At 39.7% G+C, this 23,238-nt stretch overlaps 1 protein-coding gene across 1 annotated transcript in view; it reads left to right on the top strand.

Moving 5' to 3' along the window:
* Stk31 (serine/threonine kinase 31) overlaps positions 1-23,238 on the top strand; it is an 84,730-nt gene that overhangs the window by 4,849 nt on the left and 56,643 nt on the right. The window contains 6 exon segments of the mRNA XM_040737074.1: positions 6,138-6,236; positions 8,765-8,839; positions 11,038-11,196; positions 17,290-17,648; positions 19,779-19,953; positions 21,355-21,509. Coding sequence (XP_040593008.1) covers positions 6,138-6,236; positions 8,765-8,839; positions 11,038-11,196; positions 17,290-17,648; positions 19,779-19,953; positions 21,355-21,509 — 1,022 coding nt within the window.

Raw genomic sequence — 23,238 nt, 5'->3', positions numbered from 1 at the left:
TTTAGTTTTAAATACAAAGTTAAGCAGGGCATGGTGGTACAGCCCTTTTATCCCAGCATGTGAGTCGCAGAGACCTGCAGATCTCTGAGTCTATGAACAACCAGGCCTCCACCGAGAGACCTTTTCTCAGCAAAACAACACAACAACAACAAAACCAAATAGAGCCAAAGTTCTTGGGTATCAAATTTTAAGAGGTGAATCTCTGTAATGTGTTGTTTCTAATGAATTTTTTATCTTACTAACTAGACATGGTAAGGTAGGGAAGAAAATCACATTTATACTTCTTATGGTCTGGGAACTCTTTTTTGATGAGATTAAGAGTACAGTGTGTAAACAGAAGTTGTAAGGAGCTACAGAAGAATATGAGTCAGAGAGATGAATCAGAGGTTAAGAGCACTGGCTCCTCTTCCAGAGGTCCTGAGTTCAATTCCCAGCAACCACACACTGGCTCACGATTGTCTATAATGAGATCTGGTGCCTTATGATATGCAGTCATACATGCAGGCTGAACACTATATACATAATCTTTAACAAAAGTTTCTTTAAAAAACTATAAAAATTAGAATTCGTGGTAAATTGTATACTTAAGCACAAACTTTATTATTATTTTTTTAAAAACTCATGTGTATGTGTGTTTTGCCAGTATTTATGTTTCTTCACAACTTGGTGTCCATGGAGGTTAGAAGAGGGTATTGCATCCTCTGGAACTAGAGTTACAGACCATTGTGGGTTGCCCTGTGGGTGCTAGGAATTGAACCTGTTCCTTTGGAAGAGCAACAAGAGCTTGACAGCTGAGCCATCTTCCCAGTTGTGCACATACTTTTTAAATGGTACTCTCATGTTGTGGGTCTGTGTTGTCTTTTAAGAGCACATGTGCCACTTAGTGGTGCCTTACATTGAATGACAAATTATACCTTTAGCTTTATTTTATAGGAACTGTATGTATGTATTAATTCTGATGGTGCTTCCTAGATCATTGCTCTCACTGTAGAAATGCAGAGTGAGCCAGCCCTATGAGTAAGTCTAGCTTCAGCAGCCATATTGGAACAAGTAAAAGGAATAGGTAAAATTAGCTTTAATATATCCAAATATTGTTTCAAAATTTAATCAGCAAAATGGGCATGGTAATCTCAGCCACTTGTTGGGCGGAACCAAAATGATACTGAGTTTGCAGCCAGCTTGAGAGTTTAGTCAGATTCTGTTCAATAAAATAAGAACTAAGGATGTGGTTTGGTTATTTTAGTACTTGCCTAGTGTGTGTGAGTGCTAGAAGAAAGTGCACTCACACAACTGGTATACAATATGAACAAGATATTTTGTATTCCTCTTTTTATATTACATCTGTTTTTGTTTTGTTGTGTAGCTCTGACTCTTCCTGGAACTAGCTCTGTAGACCAGGCTGGCCTTGAACTCTCAGATTGCCTCTGAGTATGGTGATATATTATTTAGATTCATTAAAGCTTGTCTGAGGATTCAGAAAGCAAAGTCATCCACAAGCTATAGAGGTCAGGCAGTGATGGTACACAGCTTTAATCCCAGGACTCAGGATTAAGAGGTAGATGGACCTCAGAGTTCAAGGCCACCCAGGGCTACAAGAGATTGAATCAGTCTAAAAGAGTAACAAAAGCTCATGCCTATAATCCCAGCACTAGAGAGGTGGAGACAGGAGGATATGGGTGGGCAGAGAAAGGAATATAAGGAGGAGGAGACAGGAACTAAGAGCTTTTTGCCTCTGAGGATTCGTGGAGACAGGATTGCCACTGCTGCCTGGCTTTTATGACTAAGGAGTATGGCCGCTTTGCTATTTTGATCTCCAGTGGTTTTAATAAATCATAAACTATATCACTACATCTGAGTGCTAGGATTAAAGCCGTGCTCCACTACCCCCAGCCTTATTACATCTTTGCAATCCAGTGTATAGGTCTATAGTATGCACTGAGTCGGACTTGCCACATTTCAAGTGAGAATTGCTATGTATTCCTTGTAATGTACTTACAGACTTTTCTTTCCACTCATCTAAGCCATTAGTTGGTTAAATTTGGAGTTATGGGGGCTAGAGAGATGGCTTAGAGGTTAAGAGCACTTGTTGTTCTTGCAGAGGACCTTCAGTCCCTTCCTAGCACCCATGTGGCATCTCACGTCCTCTGTAATTCCAGCTTCAGGGGATTTGATGCTTTCCAGGGGATTTTGGCCTTCTTGGCACCAAGCACATGTGCACAGAGATACAGTCAGGCAAAACACTCATACCCATAAAATAAAAATAAATTTGGGTTGGAGAGAGATGGCTTAGTGGTTAAAATTATTACTCTTATCGCTCTTCCAGGGGATGCTAGTTCAAATCCCAGCACCCATGTCAGGCCGTTCACAGTGCCTGTATGTCCACTTTCAGGGATATAACAGCTTCTTCTGACTCTTGGTAACACTGACAGACACAGAGCCATATACTCATGAATAAAAATAAAACATTAGAAATCGGGGCTGTTACCTAAACTGGGAGTTGTAGAACTTTTGTAAATGACCAGATAGTAAATATCACATGATTAATGGATCATAGATTCTCTGTTGTAACTATTCATCTGTTATCTCTACTATTGTAGTATAAAAGATGCCATAGAAAGCATGTGAACGAATGTATATATTGTCACCCAATAAACTTTGTTCACCGAAGCAGGTCAGTGTAATTTACCCACTTCTTATTTCAACCATCAGCCTGAAGGCTCAACCTGAGGCTCCTTCAGAAATGTAAACTAAACATTCCTTAAATGACTACTGGATTAAGAAGATTAAAACGACGCATGCTGTTTTTATACATCTAATGCCTATCCCAGGATGCAAATCATAAAAATCTTGGTGAGGTAGGGTGAGATGAGCTCAGAGACATAAGTAGAGATTTGGAAACAGGCAAACCAGGGTAAAGATCTGTTGTTTGCTTCCCCTTCCTTATTTCTGCCAGATGTGTCGCTCAAAAGAGAATACTTCTGGATTGTTGGCATTCTTAGATGAATTGCAGCTCTTTTCCTCCTTTTTTTCCGTGTGTGTGTGTGTGTGTGTGTGTGTGTGTGTGTGTGTGTATTTATTTTTGAGACAGGATCTCAATGTGTAGCTCTGTCTGGCCTGGAACTCAACTATGTAGACTACCTGACTCTCTGCCTCCGAGTGTTGGGATTAAAGGTGTGTGCCACATCTATTTGTTTTTTTTTCTTTCAAAGCAACTTCCATTATGTAGTCTGTGTATTGACAGTGAATAACTGGAATATTTAGATATACTCTGACCTTTATTTACAGATTCCAAGGATTGCCTCAAATGCTTCCTAAGGTCAATTTAAATTTAGTTGCTTTTTTTTTTTGGTTGGGACTGAACCTGAGCCTCATGCATACTAGACAAATGTTCTACCAACTGTGCTATTACTGAAGTTCCTAGTTCCTTTTTTGAATGATGAAATTGACATTCATCATGATGTCTAAAAACTGTTCTTTGAGAGGTTTTCTATCACCACTGAATATTTTATTCTTGTGTTTATATAAAGCTTGATGTGATGTGTGTCTGTTGATACTTGATTTCGTTTTGGTTGTTGAGGCAGCGTGTCACTGCAGAGCCCAGCTGCCTTCAGACTCAAGATCCCCATGTATTGCTACCTCTCAAGTGCTGGGGTTTCAAGTGTGCAGTGCCACTCCCAGTTTATAATTAATTTCTTCTACTTTGAAATCAACTCACAGGAAAATTACAAAATTAATAGAAAGGCTTTTTGTGTTCTTCTCACTCAGCTTCCTCGAATACTAATTTCTTGTATAACCACAACACAGAACAAAAGCCAGAAAATTAATACTGGCATAGTACTGTTAATTGAACTATGCATTGCCTTTATTTCAAATTTCAGCCCTCCCCCATTCCATGATCCATTCTAAGATCCTCGTTGTGTCTTTAAGAGTCCTCTAACCTGTGTCAGGTATCCTGACTTTGGATGTTTTGGATGAATCTTAGTATTTTTATAGAATATCTTTATTATGGGTTTATCTGATGATTTCTCATAAATTGGCCAAAATACCCAAAGATGATATTGTGTCCAGTGTGCATTGTATTGGGGTTCCTGATGTCATATCTTTCTGGTTATGTTAGTTTTAATCTACTTGGTTGGAATGTTCATTTAAAACCCAATATTTTTATTTTGTAATTAACAAATGCTTTAGAGAGAGATACACTGCATTGATTAGTTTTGTTTCTTCTTTTCACTTGTAATTTTTTGTCTTTTCTTAGTATTTTACTAGCCTTTCAGTTTTCTTTTCTTTCAATTTTCTTTATTCCTGCTGCATTTATTAATTGTTGGTTTCATGTCTTTTAAACATGTCTTATTCTTCCTTTGATCACTTTCCTTTTTTTGTTATCATTTTTTATTTTAATTTTAAATAGCTTGTTTTACATGTCAATCCCAGTTCCTTGTCCCTCCCCTCCTCCCGCACTCCCCTTCCTCCCCACCCTCCCACCCTATTGCCAAATCCTTCCACATAGGGGATATCTAGAGTCTGTCATTTCACTCTGGGTAGGGTCCAGGCACTCCCCTAAGAGTCCAGGCTGAGAGAGCATCCCTCTTTGTGCTATAGGCACACGATGACTGTTTGTATTCCAGGGATAGACATTGATCCACAGCTTAGGGCCCCATAGGTTGCCCAGGCCTTCTCGCTGCTGACACTCACATTTGGGGGGGTCCAGATCAGTCCCATGCTGGCCTCTCCACTGTCGGTCTGGGGTCCAAGAGCTCTCCCCTGTTCAGATCAGCTGTCTCTGCTGGTTTTGCCAGCCCAATCTTTGCCAATTTGCTCATCACTCCTCTCTGTCTGTCACTGGGTTCCTTGAGTTCAGTTCAGTGATTAATTGTGTGTTTGCCTCTGCTTCCATCAGTCACAGGATGAAGGCTCCCGGATGGTTATAGACATCAAGTTCATTATCAGGAATGGGCATTCGAGGTGGTCTCTCCACTATTGCTTAGCTTGCCAATTGGTGTTATCCCTTTAGATCACTCGAGGTCACTCTGCTGCCTGATCTGTCTTCTATCCTATGATTCTCTCTTCCCCCTATTCTACCCCCACCCCCTCAACTTCCTGTTTCCCCATGACCAACTCTCTTCCTCTTCTCCCCCTCTCTTCTTCCCAGCTCCCACTCCCCCCCCACCCCTCGCCGTGTTCCCCATCCATTCAGAGGATCTTGTCTCAATCCTCTTCTCTTGGGTACTATGCATATATGCATATCTTTTAGGTTCTTTCCTGTTTCCCAGACTCTCTATCAGTGGAAGTGCAGACTGGCACTATCCTGATCCATGTCTAAAATCCATATATTAGTGAGTACATACCATGTTTGTCTTTTTGCGACTGGGTTACCTCACTCAGGATGGTTTCTTCCAGTGCTATCCATTTACCTGCGAATTTCAAGATTCCATTGTATTTTTCTGCTGAGTAAATGTACCACATTTTCTCTATCCACTCTTCAGTTGAGGGGCATCTAGGTTGCTTCCAGGTTCTGGCTATTACAAATAATGCTGCTATGAACATAGTGGAGCAGATGCCCTTGTTGTATGAGTTTGCCTCATTTGGATATATGCCTAATAGTGGAATTGCTGGGTCTAGTGGTAGATTAATTCCCACACTTAAAGTGCTCAACATCCTTAGCCATCAGGGAAATGCAAATCAAAACAACTCTGAGATACCATCTTACTCCTGTCAGAATGGCTAAAATCAAAAACACCGAAGACAATTTATGCTGGAGAGGATGTGGACAGAGGGGAACACTCCTCCACTGCTGGTGGGAGTGCCGACTCATACAGCCTCTTTGATGACTTTTCTTATTTTCTGTTGCCACCAGCACTGGAATTGCCCAGTCTCTAAGGAACTTGCTTAGCATAATTTAATAATATTTGACACTTTATTTGAATTATAAGTGACCTGAGTTTGTTGCTAGTAAATTTCATGTAGTTTAATATCATTTCTTCTAAGAACTCGTTTGAATTATGAAAACGATAGCACAAGAATCTGCTCTAATACCTCGTGCTCTAAATCCTTTAAGTTTTATGCTCAGTAGTCTCCTCAGTTATTATATATAATACCATTAGGATTTATTGAATATCATACTTCTGTTTTCTTCTTAGAATGTTAGTAGAAATAAGGATATTGTGAAGATCGGTTGCTCATTATCTGAAGTTTGTCCTCATGCTAATTCAGTTTTTGGGAATCTTGATCCAAAGAAGGTATGCTTTATTCCTGGATATAATCATTTCATCTTGCATGTCTTCTTTTCTATATTTTGGAATTCATATATTTTGGAATTTGGGGCCTATTGAACAGAAAAGACAGATTTCAGAATTTCTATAAACTACAGTTATAGCAAATTTATTTATTAAAGATAACTATGGACAGAAATTCTGATATAAACTACATATGGAAGACTCTTGACCAAGTGTGGGTCTAGTGCATGTTTAGTGAGACCTCTACCAAAAGAGCTGCATCTTAACCCTCTATATTGTTGTCTTTTGTCTTATATATGTGTGACTAATACTTGCTCCTAGTCTGTGGCTAACTTGATTATCTTCTGGCTATCATTTGAAATCCTATCTGTATCAATATTTTCTTTTTTGGTATGTGATTTCTCTTCTGCTTCAGCTCTTCACTTACAGAGAGATGGGAGAATGGAGGAGGAAGGAGAAGAGAAGGAGGAGAAGGGAATCAGAGGGAGAGGGAAAGGCAAGGGAGTGTGTGTGTGTGTGTGTGTGTGTGTGAGAGAGAGAGAGAGAGAGAGAGAGAGAGAGAGAGAGAGAGAGAGAGAGAGAGAGAGAGAGAGAGAGAGAGAGATGATTGTCTGTACTTGTGGAGGCCAGAGATTGAGTGTGTCTTTTCTATTGCTCTCCACTTCAGTTTTTTTGTTTTGTTTTGTTTTGTTTTTTTGAGATAGGGTCTGTCATTGAAGCTAGGGCTCAATTGTTTTGGCTAAGCTTGCTGGCTGCTTTCATTATTTCCTCTTAAGAAACATTTTAGACTAATCTTTTTTCTTAGTGGGGCTTATCCAACAAGACATTATAATATCATACTATTGATAAATTGTATATGTTGTCAGGTAGGGTAGAATTTAGAAGATCCATGAATGATTGTAATAACTAAGATTTCCTTTGTATGGTATTCTTCCAAATCTACTTTTTGTTTCCATGGTGACAGTATTGTCTCAACTGAGAATGTTTGTTTTTAAGTGTTATCACTCTGGAGTGAGTTTTGTATCTTATATTAACACTTTTAGGAGACAGTTGACAGTGGAAGGATTGCTTTGGTTGTCACAACTGGAGGTGGTGCTATAGCATTTAATGGGTGATGCCAAAAGGGATGATGGCAAACACCCTTTACAGCTCTTCACTTCCAAATATAAAGAACCATCTACAGCATGGGAAACTTCATTAAAGGGTCACAGCATTAGGAAGGTTGAGAACCACTCTCTTATGGAGACATTTTCTCAATTGAGGTTCCTCCTACAGATGACTACAGTTTGTAGCAAGTTGACATAATCTAGCCAGCACAGTAGTAGACTTATTTTGAAAAGAAAAACAATGTGTATAAAGTAACTAGGAAGTGAAAATTGGGGTACTGTTAGGGTCCATAGATAGTAGGAGTTGTTAAATTTATGGAATATTGTAATTAAGAAATAAAAATAAGAGGTGACAAAGATGAAAGGCAGATGCAGGCAATAGAGGAGGTGTTATGAGAGGCGGAAGGAAAGTGTAGTCGAGAGTGCTTTATATGGACTGGTGGACGGCAGTCATGAACCTGCTTGAACAGAATACAGACAAAAGGAAATTGTCAGGAGACATAGAAGCGAGAATGCAGATTAAATAATAATCAGAAATAAAAAGAATACTCATGGAGAATTGCTGGCACAGCTGTGCTGCGTTGAAAGGTTATGTCTTCTGACTCTTCTGACTCTGACAGGCTCCTAGGTATGTGAGGGGCAAGTAGGAACTGTTGGTCTCTGCAGCCTCTGTGTTCTTGATTCTGGCATGTAGGGGAGGGGAGGTTGTGAGACCTTTCATGAGAGTCACCTTGGATTTCTGCATTCCTCCATGGCCTTTTTCTTGTCCTGCAGGCTGCCCTAAAATTTAATTTAGTTCTTTGGCAATTTCATATATATGTTTGTAATGTATTCTGGTCACTGTCTCTCCATACTATCCCTATTATCCTCTTCCTTACCTGTGCCTTTCCAAGATGCTGGACTTTTGGTTTTGTATTGTGACCCAGTTAGTTTTACCCAGGGAAATCTGTGTGAGCATAGGAGCCTGGTGGGGTTACTAGTAGATACACTGAACGCCAGGGACTGTTCATTGATAGAACCAGAGAGACTGTGCACTAATGACATAGGGTTTCCTGAGCCTCCCCTAATTGTATGCCTGCTTGTTGATGGGCCTGTGCTTGTACAGATGCAGTACAGTCATGTGGTTATTGTAAGTACTTGATTGTGATAGCTGAATATTGTCCTTTTCCAGAAGACCATAAGGTGGTCTTTAAAAAATATATGTTTTCAGAGGTAGTCTAGTATAATGGGCTCTAGAGTGAGAAGTTTAAATCTTGGTGCTGCTTGGATTCATAGTGGTATAAACAAAGTACCTACCTCACAGGCATATTTGGAGGGTTAGATAAGTTATATTCATCACACACAGTAGTGCACAATGCTAACTTATATCCTGACCTCGTTAGTGTGCTTTTCATTAAATGACAAATGTTTCTTTTTCTTCCACAGATTTATGGTGGATTGTTTTCTGAAGATAAGTGTTGGTACAGATGCAAAGTGCTAAAAACCATCAGTGATGATAAGGCAGGAAATATATATTCATATTTTTGGGCTTAAGGAATGTTTATTTTGGTTCTAAAACTTAAAAAATGTAGTTTTTAGTTTTTTGCAATTATTTTTCTATGTGTGGTATATATGTATGTGGGCATGAGAGTGACACAGTGAAAAACATTTGTGAGGCTTGAGGACAGCCTGAGGGAGTTGGTTCTCTCCTTCCATTATCTGGGCCCTGGGATTGAACTCAGGTCATCAGCTTTAACAGCAAGAGCCCTCACCTACTAAGCCGTCTTGCTGGCCTTTGCTTCTGAAACTTGATGCTTATTGAGTCTATTATTGCTTTTTGGTAGTGATAATGTCAGTTTAGTAAACTTAAAATTTATGAAAACTTTTTTCTGGTGAATTTAAGTAATTTCTTCTGAATTTAAGTTTCTGTACAGTCATCAGGTTGTCTAAAAATAGACAATACAGGGCTGGAGAGATGGCACAGTGGTTAAAAGCACCGGGTATCCTTCCTGAAGACCTGGGTTCAGTTTCTAATACCCACATCTGGGATTACAACTATTTGTAATTTCAGTTCCAGCGCAATGCCCTTATCTGGCCTTCTCAGGCAGCATGTACATGTGTGGTACACATACATACATACCAACAAAATACAATACACATAAATAATAAGGAAATTCAAAAATAGAAAAAAATTTGTGGGTTATTTTTGCTGATTTTTTGGCTCTTTATGTCCTGTGTCTTAATGGTTCTTGATAGTAAGTAACTTTTAAAGTTCATTTTATTAAGATTGATGAATAGGCCAGACATTGGTGGCGCACACCTTTAATCCCAGCAGTCAGGAGGCAGAGGCAGGCGGATCTTTGTGAGTTCGAGGCCAGCCTGGTCTACAGAGCGAGTTCCAGGACAGCCTCCACAACAATACAGAGAAACCCTGTCTCGAAAAACCAAAAAAAAAAATTGTTGAATGGAAAAAGAAAAGTTATTTGATCTGGAAGTTAGGTGTATTTTGTGTTTGGTGTCAAATATAGTTTACAATGAATATTTGTTTTTCACTTCTAATCCTTAAGTTAAATTCTTTTGTGTCATACTGTTTTATTTCTTACATTGAAAGGTTGTGGAAGATTTATTCACTTATTTTTATTTCACAGTTTCTTGCATATGTAAAAATGTACTTTGGTAATATTCATTTCTCCCATTATCCTGTCTTATTCCCTTCCTACTCCTGCCAACTCCTTTTTTCCTCCCAACAAATCTTCCTCCTAAGTGAGATGAGATTATTATTCTGTTTGGGACAAATGTACATTGTGGGCTCATGGAAACAGTTATGCAGGTGTTCTTGAAGTAATTTTCTGTTTTCTAGACATAAATATATTTCATAATGTGTATATTTGGTAATATTTTTTCTTGATAAAATGCTAAGTTGAAAAGTTTTATTTCTGTGATTGGTTTATGCTTTTAAAATATTTGATATTGCTATAGATTATTTTATCTTTGTGAAACTAAATTTTCTAACTTTTCCCATAATTTGACAGTTGAAGACTTGCACTTAATTTTTAGATTGACGAAGATTTTAAATTAAGGCATGAGATGATGATTGACTTTGTAATATACTTTTAGAAAGTTTTTAAAATTAAAAAAAGTGTGTATGGGAGCTCTCTCTGCTTGTATGTATGTGTGCCATGTGTGCATTGCCTTCAGAGGCCAGAAGAAGGTGTTGGATTCCTTGGAACTGGAGTTACAGATGGTTGTGAGCCACTATGTGGGTGCTAGGAAGAACAGCCAGTGTTCTTAATCACTGAGCTATCTCTGCAGCCTCCAGAAAGATTGAAAAAAATAGATTTAGAGCTGAAAGTAAGGGTGAATTTGGTCAATTTCAAGGTCTAGCCAGAGTGGGTTTGGTTTTGTTAAGGAACATTTTTTTTTCCTGAGGAAAAATAGGCCTTACTGTTTCCAATTTGAATTTAAGAATGCAGATTGAGTTTAATATTAAGAGATTTTAAAGGGTTACAATGCTGCATAGTCATATTTGTATAAAAATACCAGTGGTTAAAAAAGACAAATGACAAATAGTATTGTTGGAAATTAGTTCCAAATGCAGAATTTTCTTTATTTTGGGGTTGTTATTAGAGCTGTTTGTCATCTGAGGTAACATTTATAGGTTTTGTTAACAGATTTGTAATCTAGGTTCAGTACTACTGTTTACCTTCAATTTTTTCTAGTGTCTGGTGAGGTACATTGACTATGGAAATACTGAAATTCTAAACCGATCCGATATAGTAGAAATTCCTCTGGAGCTGCAATTTTCTTGTATTGCCAAGAAATACAGACTTTGGGGACTACAGATTCCTTCTGGCCAAGAAGTTACCCAGTTTGATCAGGCAAGTCACACATTTAAATACTTCTGTTAATGTATTATACTTGAAACTATATACTTGAAAGCAAATGCGCTGTTAAATGTCATTAGCTTTGGTTAATGTAAAAACTTGTATATTTTGGTGGATAATATGAATTATAAAAAATTCAGTTATGATAACAGTTCATGGTAGAACACTTACCTAGTATGATCAGACCCTGGGATTGATCCTTGGTACTTACTAAACAGACATAAAATTATGTATTTGTTCTCATATTTGCTAGATACTCATTTAATGATCAAATAAGTGATTTTATATATGTAAGTAAATAACACAAATGTGAATGGTTTCTTCTGTAAAAATTTAAAGGGATTGCATTTTATATGATAAAAACAATCTGTTAACATTGTTTTTGTGAATCTGGAGCACCCCTCAACAGTGTTAACCCTGCCCATAAATATCAGTAGTTTGAAATTTTTAGTACTGCAAATAATCAGATTTATGTTTTAGGCAATGTGACAGTTTTAAATGTATTTGGACACATTAGAATAACTTGGGAAGAGAGTCTCAATTGAGGGATTATCTAGGTCAATTTGGCCTGTGGGCATGTTTGTGAGGGCCTGTTTTTATTGTTAATTGACATAGGAAGATCAAATCTGTTGTGGCAGTACCATTCCTTGACAGGGGCTCTTGACTGATGTAGTGCAGGAGCTAGCTAGATGAGAAGAGCAAGCAGGCAGCATGTGTATATTGCTACTTTTAAGCATGGATGTGGTGTGGTTGGCTGCTTCAGCTTGGCAACTTCCCTGCAGTGATGACTGAAACTTGGCATTGTAAGGCAAGTAAACCTTTTCCCTTCTGTTTTCCGGGGGATGCAACACATATGTCTACTCATGCTGGATAGGGATCCCATGACAGACCAAAGTGTGGATACCACGAAAATTCAACTTGATGAGCCAGTGAATTTTATTGGGGTTACTTACAGGAGTAGAAATGGCTCAAAGAATTACTGAAGTCAGCCCCGGTAGAGGTGTCACCTCACAAAGCTGGGAACTAGGAGCATACTGCACAACCAGCCTGCAGGCAGCTCCACAGCTGAGAGTGTGCGTTCAGGTGCCGCAGTTGGTCTAAACATTTTGGAGTCAGCTAGGCTGGTTTTGCTGCTTCTGGCAGCTGTTTGGGTGTCAGAGTCTATTTTGCAGCTTTTCCCCTCTGAGAGTCTTCTTAGTAGTTCAGCTTGTCCAAGTCTTTGTGGCATCTCACACCTCATCTCATCTCATCTCATCTCATCTCATCTCATCTTATCATAGTCTTTGCCATTCAGCATCCTTGTCTGAGAGGGACTCTCAGCCTTTATTGCTTACTCTGGCAGGGCGGGGGCCCAGTGAATCGGGTCAGTTTTAGCGACTTAAGCTATTTTGAGTTGTTGTTTGCTTTCCTACTTAAGGAGCTTCTTGAAGAATGGAATGCTTCAATCTCCCCAGAAATTGTTAGACATTACTCTACCCCTTCCTCCTGCTGTTACATTCTTCCTGTCCTCTTTGACAATGATCCTGAGCCTTGGAGGAGTTGACTATAGGTGTTCATGGCTAAGAAATAGGCTACCATATCACAGTAACAGTCACTTGAACTCAACATCTTCCCCAGTGGTTATGAGTTGAGGCTGATAGCAACAGTGATCTATGAGCGTAAATACACATGTTTAGAAGATAGTTTGACAGGTGCATCACATCCATCTAGAAAACCTATAGAAGTTGCTTCTGATTTGGTACTTACAGCCTCCCTAGACATAGGTTTTTGTACTGGCTACAGTACCAAACATGAATTCCCTCTTTTGCAATGGATCCAATCCAGAGGCTGTTGGTCTCATCCATGATAGCAGAGCCATTGTTGCACAAGTAGGCACATTCTGCCTGGCATGTTGGTGTTTTAGCACACATACATGGTCCATGGTCAAGCAGGAGTGGTGGTGACAGCTTTCTACCAGCAGTGGGAATGTCCTGCTCTGACAGTACAGAAGCCAGCTAGCAGGCTGGGCATTTCCAATTTAGTCCCAGCTTAATTTCTCCATGTTCTATAGTCAAAGCATATACACACATTTATTATCTTTAGCAGTAGATTCTTACCATCTAGTTCTGGCATACAGCCAATGGCAGTGACAATTTTTAATGATGTGTAGGATCTTAGGTGCTTCCATTTCCAGCAACTCACAGGAATGTAGCGCACTACTGGCACTGGAGTTTTTATTTAATAACTTTAGGGGCTCACGTGTGTCATTTTTATGCATGTAGTGTACCTTTTGGATTTTAAAAATTAACTCAGTCCCAGTAGGGTTGTAAGGTAGATAAAGTACTATTTTACCTGGTTGACTCTTCAGTGGCTTTCCAAAATTTCAAAATACTTAGAGGTTAGCACTATGTTATCTATAGAAGGAGACCTTTTCCAGAATATGAGTAGGACAAGGCAATATCCTGAATTACTATCTTGTAACAAATAGTGGAGTTACAAAGATGACTTGGGTGAAACACTCAGTCTGCTGCCATCGGTTCTCAGAAAGTGTCAGGTGATCCAGAAGCTCACAACTAAGAAGATAGAAGTTGAACCTAAGCAAGCTCTAATACAGCATGGAAAGATTTCATCCATTTGTTTCCTCCACAAATCAGGGTTTGGTACACATGATCTTAACTAGTTCTCTGGAATCTTCACTTCTTCTCTCTGAGTTGTTAAAACTTTTCATATCCTGGAGCTTTTCCTGGGAACCTCCCTATATTTCTCCACACCTGATAAATTCAGAGGGCCTGACTTTATCTGTTCAGACTTACTTAGGGCCAAAGGTGAATGTGACCCTACTGTACCTGCTGGCTCCCTGGGCCAGAGTGGCCCTGGGTTGGCACATCCCTCTGGCCTGCCCCTTCACCATACCTGGATATTGGGGGAGTTCCTGACTGGGCAAACCATTTCTACCCTAGCATAACCTTTTGCTGGAGGGAAATGTGGGCTCCTTAGTCTGGGGGGATTCTCACCCTGGGACAGGCTTGACCTTCTCCACCTGCATTTTTTTTTTTTTTTGGTTTTTACGAGACAGGGTTTCTCTGTATTGTTTCGGAGGCTATCGGTCTAGCCCGGCCTCGAACTCACAGAGATCCGCCTGCCTCTGCCTCCCGAGTGCTGGGATTAAAGGTGTGCGCCACCACCGCCGGGCTCCACCTGCATTTTATCAAGGACACCTTCTGTGAACTGCTCCTCAGGCAGAAGCTCCTGAGCATGCACACTGTGGCTTTCTGTCAGCTTTCTCCTTAGGAACTCCAGCTCGACTCCAATCCTGTCACATTTGTCCTCTTCCTCTGCTTTACCATTTCACTTCTCCTCTAGGTTGCCCTACCACTTTGTGAACTATCTCTACATGTTGGTCTAAGTCACTGAGATCTACCAAGGCCTTTCCTACTTCATAAGGGTCTTGTCCTACCAGAGGACTCGGCAAAGCCACTGACGCTCCACACTAGTGTTGAGCTCCTTGCAGGCTCAGCCTGTTCTTAACTCCTCTGTAAACATAGTTCTATTGACCCAGTGAACTGGGTTCAAACACAACTTCCCTTAGTCCTAGTTTTCTCAATGGTATCCATTCCTCCTCTGTGACCTTCTAGTTCCTGATATTTATGGGGACTTCAGATGGTCATAACCAAGCATTGCTAGTGTCTTTGGTAAGCCAGTCCGTTGGGGATTGATTTTCTTCAGACTGTCTCAGATTATGTAGCCTTTGCCTTAAGGAGAGATGGGAAGTTAAATTACTCAGTTTTCCTGCTACCACACCTAGCTTGTATTTCTAAATTTCCTGCTTGAAAAGTTTATAAAGCCTATGTCTCTTTTAATATAAATACTTTGTCACTCCCCCATTGCCCTTTCTCTGTCTCTGGAACCCTTCTTCCCAATACATCCTCCTCTTTCCATTAAGAAAAATCAACAACTCAGCTACCTAGAAAATTTAAGATTGCTTGCATATGTATCAGTGTGGGGTTATTTACTGGATCGTGGTTACACCGTAGAAGAAAAATGACTCCCTCACCTCCAGCAGCCACCAACTGCTAATGCTCCTCATCTAAAGCAGGGCCTCATTTGCCACTCCCCATTTATAGTGGAGTATTGTTGGGGTTAACTTGTGCAGGTCATGTGAGGTAATCACAGCTACTGAGTTCATGAGTGCAAGGGTCATGTCAAATCCAGAAGACGGTTCTGTTTCTCATCCTCTGGATTTTATACTTTTTGCCTGCTCTTCTATTCATGTTTTGCAAAAATCAGCTTATCTGAACAAGGTTGAGAGTCTCACTGAATCTATGGATACAAGCATAATATTTAGAAGGCAGTTTGACATGTCCATTTAGCAGAACAACAGCAGTGAGTTCTCCTCTAGGACCAGCGATCCCCCCCATGTGTCTTTTAAAAAGTAGTGATGATTGGCGATCTTTTAGCATATATAGTTTGGATCACTTCTGATCCTTTAGATGTATTCTTCTAGGCCTAAGTGTTCTTAGTCCGTTGGTAAATCGAACTACAGATGAAATACTTTTCGTAGTACTATGTATTTTATACATTAAAAATTGCTGAGGAGTCCAGAAATAGTTCAGTAGACTGACAAAAGCCCATGCACATGGAAAGTTTGGGCCTTTTCTGTGGGTTTTATTTCTGTCCTATATACTGTTATAGAGTTAGGGAAATAAAATATTTATCTTTACTAGTTTCATACAATAATTTTGAGTCGACTGTTTTTTCTTCTTTTAGAAGTGAAGTTAGCTTTTTTATATCTTATTTTTATTCATTTTATATACTGACACAGTTCTCCTCCCCCTCCCTTTCCCTCTTCTTCCCCCCTTCCCTAGAAAGGGTAAGACCTCCCATGGGGAGTCAACAAAGCCTGGTATATTCAGTTGAGGCAGGACTGAGTCCCCCCCAACCCCATTAAGGCAACCCAGCATAGAGGATAGACTTTTAAAAAAAAGCCAGATCATGCATTAGATCCTGGTCACACAAACAGACCAGGCTACAAAACTGTCACCCACATACAGAAGGCCTGGTTGGATCCCATGCAGGATTCCCAGCTGTAGGTCTAGAGTCTGTGAGCTCCCACAAGGTCAGGTCAACTGTCTCTGTGGGTTTCTCTGTCATGATCTTGATCCCCTTGCTCATATAATCCCTAGTCTTCCTCTCCTACCCCATCCCTCCCACAACTCAACCATCCCATTCCCTCATGTTCTCATTTTTTCCCCTTTACTGCCTCACCCCCAGTTTACCCAGGAGATCTCATCTATTTTCCCTTCCCAGGGTGATCCCTGTGTCTTTTAGGGTCCTTCTTGTTACCTAGCTTCTCTGGAGCAAGGAATTGTGGTCTGGTTATCCTTTGCTTTACTTCTAATGTCCACTTTTAAGTGAGTACATACCATGTTTGTCTTTCTGGGTCTGGGTTACCTCACTCAGAATGACTTTTTCTAGTTCTATCCATTTGTCTGCAAATTTCATGATGGCATCGTTTCTTACAGTGGAGTAATACTCCATTGTGTAAATGTTCTTGTCTTAGTTTAAAATCAAAGTATCTGATTTATGTTTTGTTGAACTCCTTTTAGAGGTACCAGACATTCTTTGTGAAATTAAGTTCCTTAGAACATCCCTACAGCTGATGGTGGTGTATCACACCTTTAATCCCGGTACTTGAGAGGCAGAGGCCAGCTTGGTCTACAGGGAGAGCTCGAGGACAACCAGGGCTTCTCAAGAAACTCTCAAAAAACCAAACCAAACCAAAAAACATCATTGCATTTAGTTGGAGCCAAGATAGTCAACACAATCTGCTAAGTTAAAAAATTATTCTAGGATATTTAATTAGTATTCATTAAAACATTTGTGAATATGGGTGAACACTAGTTTTACTCCTAGAAAAAGTTTTCACAAACATTGGGATAATTCATGCTCATGCAGATACATGTGTTCATAAGTCAATTACAAGGTGTGTGTATACACCGTTCCTCCACACCACTTGTATGCAGATTTTAGGAGAAAGAAATATGCTTGGGAACAAGTGGAAACAAAGTAAGAAAAATATTAATGTGGTTTTTTCCCCATCTTTCTTAGGGGAGAACATTTTTGGGAAGCTTGATTTTTGAAAAGGAAATAAAAATGAGAATTAAAGCAACCTATCAAGATGGAACAGTCATTGCGCAGGCTGAGTATGGCGCTGTGGACATCGGGGAAGAAGTGGCAAAGAAAGGATTTGCAGAAAAATGCAGACTCATCTCTGGCATTGATGTCTGTGAGGCAAAGAAACCAGATCCCAGTCAGCTTGCTCTCAGAAGCCTCAAGAATCCCATCCCCTTGTGGGGGCGCAGATCCAATCAGTCAACCTTCAGCAGGCCAAAGGGGCATTTTAATGGGAGGCTGACACTTGATGTGAAGTATGAGAGTAATGCAGGAAATCACATGACATTTCCAAAGTAAGATGATTTAAGTTAGGGTTTCTATTGCTGTAACGAAACACCATGACCATAGAGCAAGTTGGGGAGGAAAGGGCTTATTTGACTTATGCCTCCATATTGCTGTTCATTATGGAAGGAAATCAGGACAGGAGATCAAAACAGGGCAGGATCCTGGAGGCAGGAGCTGATGCAGAGGCCATGGAGGGAAGCTGTTTACTTACTTACTTCTCATGGCTTGGCTCAACCTGTTTTGCTATAGAACCCAGGGATGGCACCACCCACTATGGGCTTGGCCCTGTTCCATTGATCACTAATGAGGAAATGTCTTACAGCTGGATCTCATGGAGGCATTTCCTCAACTGAGGCTCCTTCCTCTCTGTTAGCTAGCTTTCGTCAAGTTGATACAAAAGTGGCCAGTACAACTGTGGTGCTGTTTAATTGATTTCAAATTTATGGTAGTGGCTTTTATAGAACTCAGTTCTTGGACTTTTGGAATCCTTAACAATGCCTATGACTGTGGTCTTTCATAATTCCTTCCCCCCCAAACATTTTCCGTCTGTTCTTTAGCTGGGATATTTTCCTTAAAAACTAGTTGGAAAATAAAATTGTTCTTGAATTGTTTAAAGTTCTCTTGCCAACTTTTCATTCCAATTCTTTTGAATATCTTTATAAAAAATAAAACATACCCCACTATTGCATTTTTCAAAGCTCAGAACTTACAATAAGATTGAAGTTGGGAAAGGAGTTGTAGCTCAAGGGAGTATATACCTATTAGGCAAGAAAGCCTGAATGCAATCTCTATCCTTGTAAGGGAAAAAAGATTGAATGTTTTCCTCTGGCTATAAGGGAAATTTGTTTAAGGAGTCTTGTATGTGAGAGTTTATGGTGAGATTTAATTGCTCTATAAGGAGTTCATGTCTTTTAAAATACTCTTTTTTTTTGTGCTGGAGGTCAAAGGTCTGATGCTTGCAAGGCTTATACTTTATCAGTTGCTCTCTACCCTCAACCCGTATTTTTAATTCTTAACTGATCAAATATTTTTGTACTTCTGATGTATGATATGCTGTTTCTATTCATGTATGCCACATAATTAAAAGAGCAAAGGAAATATGATATGTCACCTCAGGTATATGTAATTTGAGATACCCTTTTAGATAATTTTCAATTATCTACTTGAGACAGAAAGCCAGACTAGATATCCTGTATACCAATATATTATTTAAAAATATTATTTTATGTTTGGTGTTTTGCTTACATGTATGTTTCTACACCACATGCATGTCTGGTGCCCTCAGAGGTCAGAAGAGAGCCTTGGATTTTCTGGGCCTGGAGTTACAGAAGGTTGTGAGCGGCCATGTGGATGCTGGGAGGAAAGTGAATCTGGTTCCTCTACAAGAGCAGCCAGTGCTCTTAACCACTGACACTGAGCTCAGTGGTTCTCAACCTTCCTAATGCTGCAACCTTTTAGTACAGTTCTCTTGTTGTCGTGACTCCCAACCATACAGTTATTTTTGTTGCTACTTCATGCCTGTAATTTTGCTGCTGTTGTGAATTGTAATGTAAATGTCTGATATTTCTGATGAAAGGGTTGACTCAAGGGGTTGCAACCCTATATTCTTACCTGGGGTGATCCAAGCAATGATGTCATGGAGGTTTGGTGGATTTTTACTGATTAGGAACTAAACGAATAAGGTGCAAGGGAGGAGGGAGTAGAAAAGAACTGTATTTGTTGTTCATGATGTTCTTTGGAGTGATCCTGTTAAATGGAATTTGGAATATAAGAGAGTGGAGACATTGTTTTTGAAGTGCACCCCAGTGAATACAACGTAGCTTGCATTAAAATAATTTATTTTCATGTTTTGATACAGAGTCTCACCATATGGCCCAGACTGCTCTCAAATGTGTATAGCTGAAGGTGGCCTCAGATTTTGTAAGAATCTACTTTGGCCTCCCAAATTCTGGGATTTCAGACTTGGGCTAACATGCTCAGCTTCAATTATTATTTTTTTTTGTAATGTTGAGTTAGGCAGTGGTTTTAGTGTCCAAAATTAATTGTAAAATGTGTTATAAAATTCCACAGTAATTTCAGTTTTTGAATTCCAATAGCCTTAGCATATTTTTAAAAACGAGTGAATTTGTTTTTAACAGGGAAAGTTTGGCTGCTGGTGATTTTAATTTAGGGTCTAATGTCAGCTTGGCAAAAATTAAACAGGACCAGAAACTTATTGAAGAGAATGAAAAGCTTAAGACAGAGAAAGAGGTTCTTCTAGAAAATTACAAGGCATTAGAATTGAAAGTTGAACAAACTTCGCAAGAGCTTCAGGTATATCAGTGGCTTGTGATAAAGTTATTTTATGAAATTTGTGCACTTACTGCTCTTATTTGTTATTTTGTTACTCTGTCTCCATCCATTCTCTCTCGATATTTATGTGAGGAGAATTTTTTCTTGTATTTCAAGCTAACCATGTGTATATTTCATTGGCTGTTTGAAATTTTTCATTTGTATTTTCTCTCATGTTCTTGAATTGTGAGTTCATTGTGTACAGGTGCATTTACATGTGTGTGAACGTATATGTGGAGGCCAGAGGTTAATGTCAGATGTTTTCCTCATTCCACTTTAGTTTTTGAGACAGGCCTTTCTCTGAACTTGGAGCACGCTGATTTGGCTGGACTGACTGGACAGCAAACCCCAAAGATCCTCCTTTTTTCTGCCTCCCCTGTCCAGTGCTTCATTACGGATGTGGACCACTGTGGTGCTTGACTTTTCAGTGGATTCGGGGACCTAACTCAGGTCCTCATACTTGTTTAGCAAGCACTTTACTGACAGAACCAGCTCTACAGCCCCTAAAACTTTTACATTATGGAAAATCTCAAATATTCCAGAAAGAGATAAGTAATGATTAATCTCTACATTGCTCATCACTATTTTTTTTACAGTCTTTGGTTTTTAAGAATCTATTATTAAATCTATACTTCAGGTAATGTTTCAAAACAAGAACAATTAATAGTATTTCACATTCTTAAGAATGTGTCTATTTCTGTGTGTAGTGGTACATACACACCTTTAATTCCAGCACTGGAGAGGCTAAGGTAGGCAGATCTCAATGGGGCTGAGGCCATCCTGGTCTATATAGCAATATCCATGCCAGCCAAGTTTACAAAAAAAGAGTATATATCTATTGCTAATATATAAGGATGTTAAACTAGAGTTGAGTGTTGTGGTGCATGCATTTTTTAGTGCCAGCACTTGGGGCAGACACAGGTGATTTTGATGTCCGCCTAGTCTACATAGTGAGTTCTAGACTGTCCAGGGTTGCACAGTGAGACCCTGTCACCACCACCCAGTGTCACCATCACTTTGACCTTTTCCACTTCCTTCAAACAAGTACTAGGTACAGGTGCCCTGGGTTAGATCCCAGCCCTCCCCAACTGATAGTCAACAAAATTATAACAATACTATATAGTTCGTAGTAAAATAAGCAGTAATTGCATAATACCATTTATATCACATTTCCCATATTGCTTTATGGAGTGTTTAAAAATTATCCCTTTCAACTAGAGTCCTAGACTTAGTATTAGCTGTCCAACAATTAATTCAGTTCTGACAATAACATATTTTAAACCCTAAACATTTTGCTTGAGTCTACCTAAAAAGTTACTTGAAGGCTTGAAGTATGGTGTCCTAATTAGTTCTCACTGATTGGTATATTTTTTTATGTTTCAGCAAGAGAAAACAGTTACCATGGATCTGACTAAGCATTTAGAAAGCACTCTGAAGACGTGTGTAGGAACCAGGCTGAAGAATCTAGCAGCTAAAGTGGCACTATTGAAAGAAATTAGGTACTTCAAAGCAAACTTTATGTTTTTCTTTCAGTTCTGGTTATTGAGCCCAGAATCTTACACATACTAGGTATATTCTGAGCAAAAATTTCAGCCTCAAAGAATGTTTTATATGTGGATGTAAATGTGTGTTTGTGTGCATACTTGTGCTTGGGTGCATGTGTGGAGGTTACAGCACAACTTCAAGTATCATTCCTTATGTGCTTTCTACGTTGGTTGGTTTTTGAGACAGGGTTTCTCACTTTCTGAATTCACTAGGTAGGCGGTTCTGCCACCTAGACCCAGGGTGTACTGGTCTCCACCTCCTTAGCACTGGGGTTAACATTTTGAGTGTAGGTTCTGGAGATTCAAGTTGGGTCTCCATTCTCCACTGTAGTAAGCACTTTACCAACTGATCTCTTTAGACCCCCCCTTCAACAACACTTTTTGTTTTGCAAATAATACTTAAAAATTGCTCATTGGTGTTTTGCTTAAATTTGTGTGTATATTGTTTTTGCTTTTATGGTTTAGTCTTTGGATTTTTATGATTTCAAAGAGAATGTTCCAAACCTAAGATTAATTTTACAGAATCTTTTGGTCAATGTTCTGTTCTCACTTAAAGCCATAGTGCCTTAAGTTCATATTTGAGAGTGAAATTAGAAGCCCCCCAACCCACTTCAGCTTCTTAGTGTTGGTTTGATGGAAAACCAGTATGTTTAACTGTACTATTTGAGTTTTTTTCAGTTTACTGAAGCTGAAGTTTTTTTTTTCCATTTTTAAAAAAAGTTTATGTCCTGGTTGCAGTTTCTCTTCCTTTACTCTCTTCCCAGTCCTTCCCCCAACCTTCACCTCCCCTCTGTTCCCACCCCTCAAGTCCACTCCTGTTTCTGTTTAGGAAAGGGCAGATCTCCCATGAGTTTCATCAAAACGTGACATAATAAGTTGCAGTAAGACTAAGCACCTCCCCATGTATTAAAGCTGGACAAGGTGACCCCTATGATAAGTATGGTCCCCAAAGCCTGTAAAAGAGTAGGAGACAGCCCCTGTTCCTACTGCTAGGAGTCCCACAAGAGGCCCCAAGCTACACAACTGTAACATATATGCAGAGGACCTAGGTCAGTTCCACGCAGACTCCCTGTTTGACAATTCAGTCTCTGTGAGCCCCTATGAGCCCAGATTAGTTGATTCTTTGATTTTTTTCTTATGTTTTTTGACCCCTCTGACTCCTATAATCCTTTCTCCCCCTTTTTTGCAGGATTCCCCAAAGCTTCACCTAATGTTTGACTGTGAGTCTGCATCTGTTTCCATCCGTTGCTAGATAAAGCCTCTCTGAGGACAATTGGGCTAGGCACCAATCTATGAGTATAGCAGAATATTGTTAGGCACCATTACATTGACATTTTCCCTCTGCAGTCATACTTGGTTTTATCCTGGATCTTTGGGTCATCCAGCCTATGGGTCCTGGTACTACAGGCAGTATAAGGGGTGGGCTTCGTCTCCTGGCAGGGGTTTTAGGGTAGACCAGTCATTGGTTGGCCACTGCCTCAGTGTCTTGGCCATCCTTACCCTAGCATATCCCATAGGCAGGACAAACTTGAGGTTGAAGGTCTGGGGTGGTTTCCCACTCCCTCTACTTGGAGTCTTGCCTGGTACAGGAGATGGCTAGTTCAGCTGTGTATCTGTTGTTGTTAGGAGTCTTAGCTGAGGTCATCCTTGTAGATACCTGGGAGATTCCCTTGTGCCAGGTTTTTCCCTGACCCCAAAATGCCCGCCCCTTTCCAGTAGACTC

Source organism: Mesocricetus auratus, unplaced genomic scaffold (genome assembly GCF_017639785.1).
Source record: "Mesocricetus auratus isolate SY011 unplaced genomic scaffold, BCM_Maur_2.0 Super-Scaffold_100676, whole genome shotgun sequence".
Classification (NCBI taxonomy): Eukaryota; Metazoa; Chordata; class Mammalia; order Rodentia; family Cricetidae; genus Mesocricetus; species Mesocricetus auratus.
Note: the sequence above shows the minus strand (reverse complement) of the source record. Positions and strands in the feature narration are given on the sequence as shown.